General features: G+C 40.8%; 1 protein-coding gene across 2 annotated transcripts in view; it reads left to right on the top strand.

Moving 5' to 3' along the window:
• TMOD2 (tropomodulin 2) overlaps positions 1 to 12065 on the top strand; it is a 73706-nt gene that overhangs the window by 54012 nt on the left and 7629 nt on the right. For both annotated transcript variants that reach the window (XM_043555420.1, XM_043555419.1), the window contains 2 exons: positions 3349 to 3492; positions 9990 to 10134. In XM_043555420.1, coding sequence (XP_043411355.1) covers positions 3349 to 3492; positions 9990 to 10134 — 289 coding nt within the window. The remainder of the gene's footprint in view (positions 1 to 3348; positions 3493 to 9989; positions 10135 to 12065) is intronic.

Below are 12065 nucleotides of genomic sequence, written 5' to 3'. Positions count from 1 at the left end.
CCGGGGAACATTTGGCAGTGTCTGAAGATATTTTTGGTTGTCATGACTGGGAAGGGTACTATTGGCATTTAATGGATCTCAGAAGCTGCTAAACATGCTGCAATACACAGGACAACCTCCCACAACAAAGAATTCTCTGGCCTCAACTGTCATTGGTGCCAAGGTTGAGAAATCCTGTTCTGATCCCAAGTTAGATTCCTTCTCTTCCTTCTTCCTGTGTTTTCCACCATAAAAATAATTAAAATAATATAGAAGTTCCTTGTTCCATTCCCCCAGAGCAATCGGTATTACCAATTTGTTTTTCATTCTTCTAGTTGTTGTCTTTATAAATTTAATTAAAGTGGTTGTCAACCCTGGTGAACATTAATCACCTGGAGAGCTTTTAAAAAATTTAGCAGTCCAGGCTACATACAGCCTGAGATTCCAATTTACTTCATCTGGGGTGAGGCCCAAGCATTGGTATACATTTTGAAGCTTCTAGATCATTCTAATGTACAGCCAGAGTAGAAAACCACTGATATGCATACTTTTTTGTTTTTGATATATCATCTTAGATGATCTTTTGTTTCTCCATTAGAAAAGCTGATGGCAGTTCTGTACTCTGCCTTCATCCCTTTTCCTTTTTCTTCCTCAAGTTGTAGTTATTCCATTATGTTCACACATTTCAGCTTTATGTGTGTTTTATGCCATTATATTCTATGTTTTGTTAAGAGATTGATTGCAGAAATTTAAAACTTACCACCAGTATTTACAATTATCTAAATATGTAAATATAGAAATCTCTTTCTCATGGCCCTTACAGTCTAGTGACTAATGCTGGTCTGAGTCTTGTTACTTTGTTAAGTAACTTATTTTCTCTTGCTAGAAACTTTTCTGAAATTTCACTTGTATGTGACCACTTAGGAGACTTTTTACTCATTTTGCTGAGCATCCAGTGCATTCTTTTTTTTTTTTTTATGTTTGTTTTTGAGAGAGAGAAGAGCGCTAGAGTGAAGGAGGGGCAGAGAAAGAGGGAGAAACAGAGAATCCCAAGCAGGCTCTGCATCAGCAGTGCAGAGCCTGACGTGGGGCTCAAACTCACAGACTGTGAGATCATGGCCTGCGCTGAAATCAAGAGATGCTTAACTGACTAAGCCACCTAGGTGCCCCCAGTGGGTTCTTTCAGATAAAACTTCATAGTTCTCTTCAACTCTAGGAAATTTTTTCCTATTATTTTATAATTTCTTCCCCTCTGATGTCTTTTTTTTCTTTTGTCCTTCTGAAACTCCTACTAGATAAATGTTGAACTTTTGTATCTTTCCCTGTATCTTTTAACATTTCTTTCCTATTTTCTCTATCTTTGTCTTTTTACTCGACATTCTGGGGAATATCCCAGATTTATGTTCTCACTTACCAACTTGGTCTTCAGCCGTGTTCATTTTGTAATTCTGGATGTCCTTTACTTGTCTTTATTTTAATGCAATATTTAAATTTTTCAACACATTTTCATGTACATATTCTTCTTTTTCCCCCCATAATAGCCAGTACTTATTTTATTAATAGAGTACGTTTTCTTTCTTTTTTGGGGAGAGGGAAGAGGGACAATAAAAATTAAAATGTTTATATTTGTTTCTGTTCCCTTGAAAGATCTCTGCTCCCTCTGGGGCATGCTGTGCTATTGGTTGACTTGGCTTTTCTCTTCCATGATGTTGGTTTTCCTAGTATGTCTGGCAGTCACTGGTTGCCAGATTTCTGAATAGAGAATGAGGTTGTTTTGTGTAAACCAGAATCATTTCCTCCATAGTTGTGTAGATCTGTTTCATCAACAGACCTCTCCCTTAAAAGGGAGGCCATTTTGGGGCACCTGGGTGGCTCAGTCGGTTGGGTGTCCGACTTCAACTCAGGTCATGATCTCACAGTCCGTGGGTTCGAGCCCCGCGTCGGGCTCTGTGCTGACAGCTCGGAGCCTGGAGTCTGCTTCAGATTCTGTGTCTCCCTCTCTCTGCCACTCCCTTGCTCATGTTCTGTCTCTCTCTCTCTCAAAAATAAATAAAAACATAAAAAAAAATTTTAAAGGGAGATGCTTTCTATTTCTCCATTTGTCACCATCCAACAGGCTATGTATTTTCTTTATTGATGTATCAGCTGCCCTCCTGCTCAAATATAAGCTCTCTTTTGACAGGGATTTTTATTTCCTCTGCTGCCAGCACACTGTAGAAACCCAATAAATAGTCTTTCTTGAATAAGTGAATGAATGAATGAATGAATGAGTGCTTTTGTAAGCAGGCAGGTGAATTTTCTAGCAGCCTTCTCTTGAAGGGTATATACGGGGAGCTGACAGGTGGCTTGGGAGTCCCCCACAACTCTACAGTTAGGAGGGGCTTCACTCTGGGAGGGGTACATTGCAGTATATTTCATCCCTGGACATGGCTGCTTCTCCTCTCTGTTTCTCCCACATGGTATCAGGTGGTAGGTCTGAAGGTGCCCTGTTTCTGTGTGGCTTCTGTCTCAGGGAAGCTATGGGGAGGGGCAATGTGCTCTCCATCTGCTCTGGTTATTCCATTTGTTCCAAAGGCAGTTCTTTGATGCAATGCCCCAGTCAGGACTTACCTCTGGCATCTCAGGCAACAACTTTTTTTGTGTTCATTTCTCCATCAATCTTTCTTTTTTTTCTGTGCGTCAGCAGTTTTTCAAGGGAATGCCCTCTGTTTTGTTTGTTTCTTGTACTATGAGAGTTCCAGTCACTCAAAGATTTTATCTTTTCTTTATGATAATGGGAAACATCGGGCACAAGGGGAACAGGCAGGTGCATGCATTTGTTGTTTTGAACTGAGAGTCTCCAGTGGGTTTGCCACTCTGAGTGGTGATTATATTCCAAAAGTTATCTTTGAGGAATTCTGATTTATAGATGACCTGAAATACTATCAGTAGTGCCCATATGCTAGTCAACAGTAAAGTTTTTTTTTAATCTATTCATAGCAAAGGGGACAAAATAAAACAGTTCGGAGATCATGTCCTTTCTTTGTTTTTCCTAATGTTAAAATGCTTTTTCTCAGAGAAAAAACCGCAAAACAAAACTGACAATGATAACAGATGGTAGTGGGATTTTTTTCAATGTCCATACCTTACAAAGTTGGTAATCCTGTGTCAGGATTTTTTGGTTTTATTTTTTGTTTTACAGGTATGTAAAATTCACAGGTCTGGTCTGAATTATTTTAAATTACTATCTTTGTTATTTGGAGGTGAAAGTTTGATTTGACTCACTTTTTCTTTAAGTACGTAAAAAACATCTGTGTTTCATTTGGCGGTGGGGAGTTCAGTAAATAAATCTTTAGCAGCATTAATGGTTATTTCTTTTTTCATAATAAGGCTTTTGCAGATATGCTGAAAGTAAACAAGACCTTGAAAAGCCTAAACATCGAATCCAATTTTATCACTGGGACTGGAATCCTGGCCCTGGTAGAAGCACTGAGAGAAAATGACACCTTGACAGAGATCAAGATCGACAACCAGGTGTGACTCACAGGGTGCACGTGAAAGGGGGTGCTGCAGGGGACTGAGTTAAAAGCCAAAGTTCTGTGACTCGATTTGATGTTCTGGTTTTCCTGTGAGTTGTAATAGCTTCTGGCCTGTGGAGGGCGTGTGGGAGAGCATGACAATAACTAAACCATGCACAGTGAGGCAGTCTGAGACCTAAGGAGCCAGCTCTCCCCCAGCCCTAGGCTAGTCAGGCACCAGGGGAGAGAAGAGGTGGGGCCAGAGGTGTTGACAGCTGCCTTGTGAAGCCATCATCACCCATGTCCCTAGCAGGAATCTCAGCTCAGAATGTCCCAGCCCACCTGAGACTGTGGCTACAAGGAGAAAGCAGACGGGCCATGCTCAGAGACAGACTCTTTGCTCTTGGTCGAAGGCTGCCAGAGCTGGAGAAAAAGGACTCCTGCAGTCTGGGGCAGGCCACAGAGCCTGTTTAGAGGAATCCGGGTTCTAGAAGATGATCTGGCTTAGAGTAGCAGGCCACACCCACGATGTGATCACAGTCTCAGCTCTGTTGCAGTGTTTTTTAGGTTCCCGTCAGCAACCAAAGCAAGCTGCTTTTCTCCAGGACCACATCTTCCTTACCCTGAAGGCCTCTTTTCCCATAATCAGCCTGCAGTGTTTCAAGTTGCTCTGCTGGCTTCGGCTGGCTCCTGCTGTCAGACAGCAAATCTAGGTTCTCGGCCTAATGCTTTTGCCTTGCCACTTTTGCTATGGGGAACTGTCTGCCATGGGACTCAGTGAATCTGAGGGGTCTGGACACTATCTAGTGTGAAGAAAGGACCCTGCGATGTCCCAGAGAGAGGGGAGAGCACAGACCCTTGTGCAATGAGTATTCTCCTGGGGGGTGATGGGAGGGGCAGTGGGAGAGTACCCCCTGCATGTCTGGAAATTCCCGATCTAAACCCTCCAACATCTGATAGAGCCCCAGGCTCTCACCTAGGACTTTTGCTTAAGCCTGGAAACCCCCACCAGGCCCCATGAACAGCTCTACTCTCCTTTTTTGCTGTCAGGACACATGGGCTGCTTCAGCGCATGTCCTCTGCCCCTCACCTCCTCTCAAGGCTTGTTGCCAGGGGAGCAGGGGAACCGTGCAGAAGACAGATATTCCTTTACTCACCCTCCCCAGACAGGGTACATCACCAAAGTAGCTTTCCCAAATGAAAGTATGCAAAGGGGATATGCGTACCCAGCCGTACACACTCAGGAAGCTCAGTGCTGTGTATCCTGGTGTGTATCCAGAGACATGAAGGGAGTGGGGGAGTAGGAAATAAAGAAAGGGGCATCAGGGAGTAAGAGGTTAGGAAAATGAGCCAGAGAGAAATATAAAGTGAAAGAAAAGAAGTGATCCTCAGGAATATTTATCAAATGAACTACTATAAGGAAGAAGTTAAGTGGGCTCTTAGTAAATTCTTTCCAGGACATCATGAAAGAAATGGATACCTTATTCCAAAGTATATTTATCTTCTTGTATAATGTGAAACCCCACATCTGAAGTAATGTTCCAGATACTCTGTTCCTAGTTCCTTGTAAGATACCACCTAGTTAGGATTGCCAGATAGAATGTAGTTAAATTTGAATTTCAGATAAGCAACAAATAATTTTTAGTAGAAGTATGTATCATGAAATACTTGAGACATACTATCCTAAAAATATGTTTATTTTTATTTATTAAAATTATTTATTATCAATCAAAATTCAAATTTAACTAGGTGTCCTATATTTTTATTTGATAAATCTAGCAATCCTACACCTAATCAATGAAATGGAATCCTGTACGTTGAGAAAGAGCAGCTTTTTTTTTTTTTTTTTAATGTTTATTCATTTTGGAGAGGGCAGGGGACAGAGGATCCAAAGCAGGCTCCACCATGATAGCAGCAACCCCAAGCCTGATAAGGGGCTCAAACCCATGAGATCATGACCTGAGCTCACATGATATCAAACCCGTGAGATTGTGACCTGAGCTGAAGTTGGTCGCTCAACCAAGTAAGCCACCAAAGCACCCCAGAGCAGCTTTTATAATGCATGTGAATACAACCCTGAAATACAAAACCTGAATTTGCTCTCTTAAATCCCCTTTATTAATTTTTTAGATAAAGTCCTTATTTTATTTTATTTTATTTTATTTTATTTTATTTTATTTTATTTTATTTTATTTTATTTTATTTTATTTTATTTTATTTTATTTTATTTTATTTTATATGTTTTTATTTATTTTTGAGAGAGAGAGCGTGAGCCAGGGAGGGGCAGAGAGAGACTGAGACACAGAATCTGAAGCAGGCTCCAGGCTCTGAGCTGTCAGCACAGAGCCCGACGTGGGGCTCAAACCCACATACCATGAGATTATGAACTGAGCCAAAGTCAGACGCTTAACTGACTGAGCCACCCAGGTGCCCTATAAAGTCTTTTTTTTAAATTATTTATTGGGGTTCCCAGGTGGCTCAGTTGTTTAAGCGTCCCAACTATGGCCTAGGTCGTGATCTCACAGTTCGTGAGTTCAAGCCCCATGTTGGGATCTGTGCTGACAGCTCAGAGCCTGGAGCCTGCTTCAGATTCTGTGTCTCCCTCTCTTTCTGCTCCTCCCCCGTTCACACTCAGTCTCTATCAAAAATAAATAAACATCAAAAAAATCTTCTTTCAATTATTTATTTTGAGAGAAAGAGAGAATGAGTGAGGGAGGGGCAGAGTGAGGGTTGATGGGGGCTGGGGGAGAGGGGAAAATGGGTGACAGGTATTGAGGAGGGTACTTGTTGGAATGAGCACTGGATGTCGTATGTAAGGGATGAACCATGGGAATCTACCCCAGAAACCAAGAGCACACTTTATACACTGTATGTTAGCCAATTTGACAATAAATTATATTTTAAAAAACTATTTTTTGAGAGAGAGAGAATGAGTGGGGGAGGGTCACAGTGGGAGGGAGAGAGAGAATCGCAAGAAGGCTCCACACTGTCAGCACAGAGCCCTATGCAGGCTCTGTGTGAGTGAGATTTCACAAAGTGTGAGTGAGATCATGACCTGAGCTGAAATCAAGAGTCAGATGCTTAATCGACTGAGCCACCCAGGTGCTCCACTTAAATCCCCTTTAAATTATCAACCTTCTCATCCTTCCTCAGTCATCTAGAATGGAACTATGTAATTTTTCAACCTTATTCCCCAATATGCCTCCAAAATAGCTGCTTTTTACTTGCGACAAGAAAGAGCATTGAAAAAAAAGAAAGAGGATTGAGACTTTGTAGAGCAACGAAAAATTCTTTGCTTTATTCCAAGAAAGAGGAAATTCAGAGTCAGACTTGTCTTCCATCCAAATTTTTTTTATTGACTGATAGGCTATTAGAAATAGACCTCGGTTTCTTCATCTATATAACGAAGGGTTTGAAGTAATCTGTAAGTTTCCTCAAGCAGGACCCATAGCCAAGACCAATTTAGCATCCTTGCACCAGGCAGCTGCACCAAAGTGAAGGCCTGCTGAGAATCCATCACTGGGGCAGGCTGCTGTGGCTAGGCTCTAGGTGGATATGTAATGATTTAATCAGATGCCCCCTGTGAGAAGAACAATCAGTGATGCATATTAATGAAACAGATGGGTGACTGCTAAATAAATTTGAGTAAAAAAGGTCATTTAAAAAAGACAACAGAAGAAATGTATGCTTAACTTTTATTTCTTTTTTTCTTTGTATTTAGTGACTTATAAAGGGGAAATATATACAAATTATAAGAAATTTTGGCCTCCATTTGTTACCCTGGGTTTATATAATGCAAAAGACCTCAAAACGACTCAGGCTGACAAAGAAAGATGCCCTGTGTTACATTACTTTCTCCCCTTTTTTATATGCTCCTTCCCTATGTAATTTTCTGCAGCTCCTACATCCTTTATATAGCCACCAGTGTACCCATGTTGACAGGAAAGTACTGCATGTTACCCAAACGCAGGACTCCAAAGGCTTGAGATTTGTGAGGGGGAGTAAAGGGACTTTTAGCTCGTCCCTCCCCGCCAGCCACATCCATCCACCCTTCTGCTCTTAGATAGCACCACTTGGTCCCTTCCAGGGGCATAAGGCATAGCAATGGCAGCCCCAACCTTAGCTCAGGTCTCAATACATCCCCACTGTTCTAAAACGTGTCATGAGCTAAAGTTGTTCATGGAACTGTGAGGTCAGGATCTCTTTTTTGCTGTCTGTCCCTCCCATTAGCTTAGAATGCTGATCTCTACACCGTGGATGCCCAGAGTTGTTATTGTCTGACTGGAAATACCACATTTTGTTAATTTCTTGGGGAGAGACTGGTTTGACAGGTTGCTGGATGAAGAGAAAGAAAAGGAGCAGAGTTTGATCTGAGGACTCCTAGGACACAAAAGTTCCTCCCTAAACTTTTCTCCATCTACTCAATATTTAAAATTTCCGAATCTAAAAGGTATATTTTTAAAATATAATAAAGCAATCAAAATTGCATGATGCTGGCACAGAAATAGACTTGGCAGAGCAATGGATTCCAGAAACCCATCAAAGTACACCTGAGAATTTTGCAGCAAAGTAGTATTTCAACTCAGTGAGAAAAGGATAAAGTAAAAGATAATTTGGAATAATATTACTTTGGGACTCTATCTTAATTCTTACTAAAATTCATTCCAGGTGAAATGATTTAGATATGAAAATATATGAAGTCATAAAACAAATGGAGAAATCAGAAGGATTTCTGATAGAAGAAATCAGAAGAGCCTTCCCAAACATGATATAAAATCTAGGAGATTGGTAAATTTAGCCATATGAAAATTAGGAAAGGTCTTTATAGTAATCAAAAGGAAAGTCAAAAGACAAACTGAGCAAAGTATTTTCACAACACATTTGACAAAAGGTTCATTTCCTAATATATGAGAAACTTACAAATCAATAAAGAAACAAACACAGGAACCATAAGCTGGTAAAAGAAAAAATATACAAATGACAGAGATTGGTAGTTTCCAAAAAGAGAAATACAGATGCATAAGAAAATTAATTGTTCTGATTCATAATTTGAGAAATGCAAATTAAAGCAATTAAATAAATACAAGTAGAATATAAATCTTCACCTGTTAGAGTGACAAAGATGAAAAAGATTCGTAACATCCCATGTTGGCCAGGGTGGGAAAAACAGTAAATCTCAAACACTGTTAGTAGGAGTAAAAATTGTCATATTTTTGAGGATAAGTCATGAACATACCAAAATTTGAAACATGCTTACTCTTGCGCACAGCTCTAATTTTCCCTACAGGCACACTTGCAGAAATGCCATAGGATAGACCATGTGTGCGAGGGAAGTTCACTGCAGCATTGTTTGGAATAGTAGAAATGGAAAGCAATGTAAAAGTAAGTAGGACCTAGCTAAATAAGTTATTCTCCATCACCACAATGGAGTACTGGAGAGCTGTTTGTAAGTATGAGAGACATGTATATTTGCCCGTGAAAAGGTGTCCTTAATGTTAAATGAAAAATAAAAACACATTTCAGAACAATATGCTGGTATAATCCATTTATGTGAAAAAAAAGAATAGATGTACATGTGGTTATGTAGACATACGAATGCATAGAAAATGTTTTAAAAGACTGTATATCATATGCCAAACAGGCTTTCTCTATGGGGAATGGAAATACTGGGGGAAGGGGGCTTTTGTTTTTTATACACTTTTTGTGTGCTTTTTCTAAATAAGCCTACACTTTTTACTTAAAACTTTTAATAAATATATTATGGAAAAATTAAATTTTATTTTTATTAAATAAAATTTTGTTAAATTTTGATTAATTTTAAATTCCTATATTTACATGCCCCCATATTTTAAAAAAAGTTCTAGTTTTAATTTTTTTTAAATTCTGTATTTCAACTTAACAAACACACACTAAAAACCAAGAACCCTCTTTCCACCAAACTTAAAAAATTTGGGGATTTTTCTACAGCCCAGTAACCCCTTCAGCATTTGATAATTCTGGCCGTGGTTCAAACCACAATGAAGTTTCTCTGGGATCTCCCAGTGAGACTCTGCTGAGAAAGAATAGCCATCCAGCAGATGATCTTTGATTAGTTTTGGATATAGATCCCAGAATTAAAAATTCGGCAATTGGATTGATTGCTGTAAGATAGTTTCACTATTTAAAAACACTCTTTATTTAAACCACAGAAACTGGGGTAAATTGGAAACATCGAATATTAGCTTTGCTTTAATTTTACATGCGGAATCAACTTTTTCTTCGTAAGTAGTTTGCTTAGTCTTTTCAGTTTAGCATGCCAGCAGATTGGGCTGTCTGTTGGATTTTGCTTCTAGACAAGGAGCCGGTCTCAAGTGACTGCAAGGAAGAAAATCTCAAGTGACTTTATTCCTTTGAAAGTGAGACTTTACCCCTTTACTTTTTTGTCCACCAAGTAGCTATGCATCTTTCCCATGCAAGTAACTGTTTCCTTGTCCTTCTTGGTCGTCCTGTATATGTGTCCACACCTGCAACCAGAGGCAGCAATTGGGAACAGCTGTGGAGATGGAAATTGCCCAGATGCTCGAGGAGAATTCAAGGATCCTCAAGTTTGGATATCAGTTTACCAAGCAAGGGCCTCGAACAAGGGTGGCAGCCGCAATCACCAAGAATAATGACCTGGGTAATGCAGCCCTATTGTGTGCTGTTAGTGATTAGAAGAGCATGATGACTGTTTCTTTCTCCACTTCAGATACAATATTGCACAGACATCGTTCCACTGGCCTTTGGTGTCAGCCCCTGATCAAAGGCACATTGCTACATTATCCTAGGAATTCTCATCAGCTTCATAGTGTCTCAGTTTTATAGTAGCATTCTCTCAAAAACTCTTTGTTCTTTTCTTCCAGACAACCTTTGAGTTTTGCTTGGTTTCCTTTATGTGTTTGGTTCGCCTTTACTTAGTTCTTACATGTAATCATCCTGTGTTGTTATCTGCACCAGAAGATGGATGCAGTGATGTGGAGATTCCCAGTTCACTTATGTTTGACTTTTTGACTGTGCTTTGCACTTGGGTTCAAATGTCTGATACTTTGGTGATTTCCATGTGAAGTAAACTAATGGAACTATGTTATAAAGGTTAAACTTAGAAGTAGCTCTTTCAGTTAGTCCCTCTTTCATTTTTCCTGCTGCCTACTCTTTGCCAAGGATCCATGCCATTTCTTCTGTTAGGATGAGAGGGGGCATATCCTGGTCAACCAGAGCACAGAAGAGTGGGACAGATTGGGAAAGCTCGGTCTGGGCACGGCTCAGTCACCTGAAACAGCATGGCAAAAGGACATCCAGGGAGCAGACAGTCACCTGACAAGCAGTCAGCCAATAGCGAAACTCAGTCCTCAGTTTGAGTTTCAGGGACAGAATGCGAGACCTTGGACAGGAGAACTGGGCCCAACATTCCACTAAGTAGAGTGCTGGCCACGGGTTGGATTCAGATGGCAGGTAAGACGGAAACCAAGGGTTAGAACCAGAAGGGGGCAGGTGAAGATTAGTGTCCATTTCCCTGCCCAGACATGCTTAACCAAGATGCTGAGTTCCAGCTGCGGCGTGGTGTGTGGCCTCCAGAGGCTGGCCAGGCATATGGCAGTGCTTACCCTTGGGATGTAGAAGATGGGAGCTGGGGGGGGGGGGGGGGGGGGGGCGGGGAGGGGGGCAGGGAGGGCGGGCAGCCCATTAAACAGGGCTTTGGGGAAGGGTGAAGGCACCTAGGAAGGGCACATGGAGACCACAGCTGATCAACATGAGACTAAAGAGAAACAGGCAAAACAAGAGGCTTGATGTAAATGGAGAAGCGATTTTGAGCCCAAGAGTGGTAGCTGTAGGCAATAGCTTTTGTCTAATTTTCTGTGGACTGGGCTATTTAAAGTTGAGAGTTAGAGCAGGACCACAGCCACGGCACCTTTTTGCCAAATCCGGGAAGGTTAGAGTAACCCTCTTCCTATGCACCAGACAAGCCAGCCGGTGAAGAGGTTAGAGGGGGAAATGGCTTGCAGAAACTGGAAATGGCCAGTCGAGGCAACAGTTTTGATACTAAACACCCGCTTAAGGGAACCTTAATCTCTGAGTTTACCTGCCATCTGAATCACCCCTTCCTTGGAGGTGGATAATTGGGAGTTTTTATTTAAAACAGGTTTAGAAACTTTGAACATCTGTTTGCAACTCCTCCTGGTCTTCAAGCCATAAGCAGAATTCATAGATTGTGAATGTGTCATCCTGAGGAGTTAAAGCCAGCTGGGGATCAGGTTGCACAGAGGTCGAGATGTGCTAGAGATAAGTGACCATGGAAACCTCCAGAAGTTCACTGTTCTATGGGTCTATTCTGGACCTTCTACTCTATAGAAATTTCTAGCATCCCAGTTCCCAAATGTCAGACATAACTTGATTTAAATGTATGTTCCACAAGACTCTAGATTATTATATCATTTCCATTTATATCATTTATTGGGTAATTGAGTATTGAAACTTAAGATCACTACACCCTTACATGTGTGGGATTGCTATTCTGTGTGATGAATGTTGTTTGTCAGGAATTTAAGGATGATTCCTTCAATTTATCTTTTA

This window comes from Prionailurus bengalensis, chromosome B3, assembly GCF_016509475.1.
Source record: "Prionailurus bengalensis isolate Pbe53 chromosome B3, Fcat_Pben_1.1_paternal_pri, whole genome shotgun sequence".
In the NCBI taxonomy this organism is placed as follows: Eukaryota; Metazoa; Chordata; class Mammalia; order Carnivora; family Felidae; genus Prionailurus; species Prionailurus bengalensis.
Note: the sequence above shows the minus strand (reverse complement) of the source record. Positions and strands in the feature narration are given on the sequence as shown.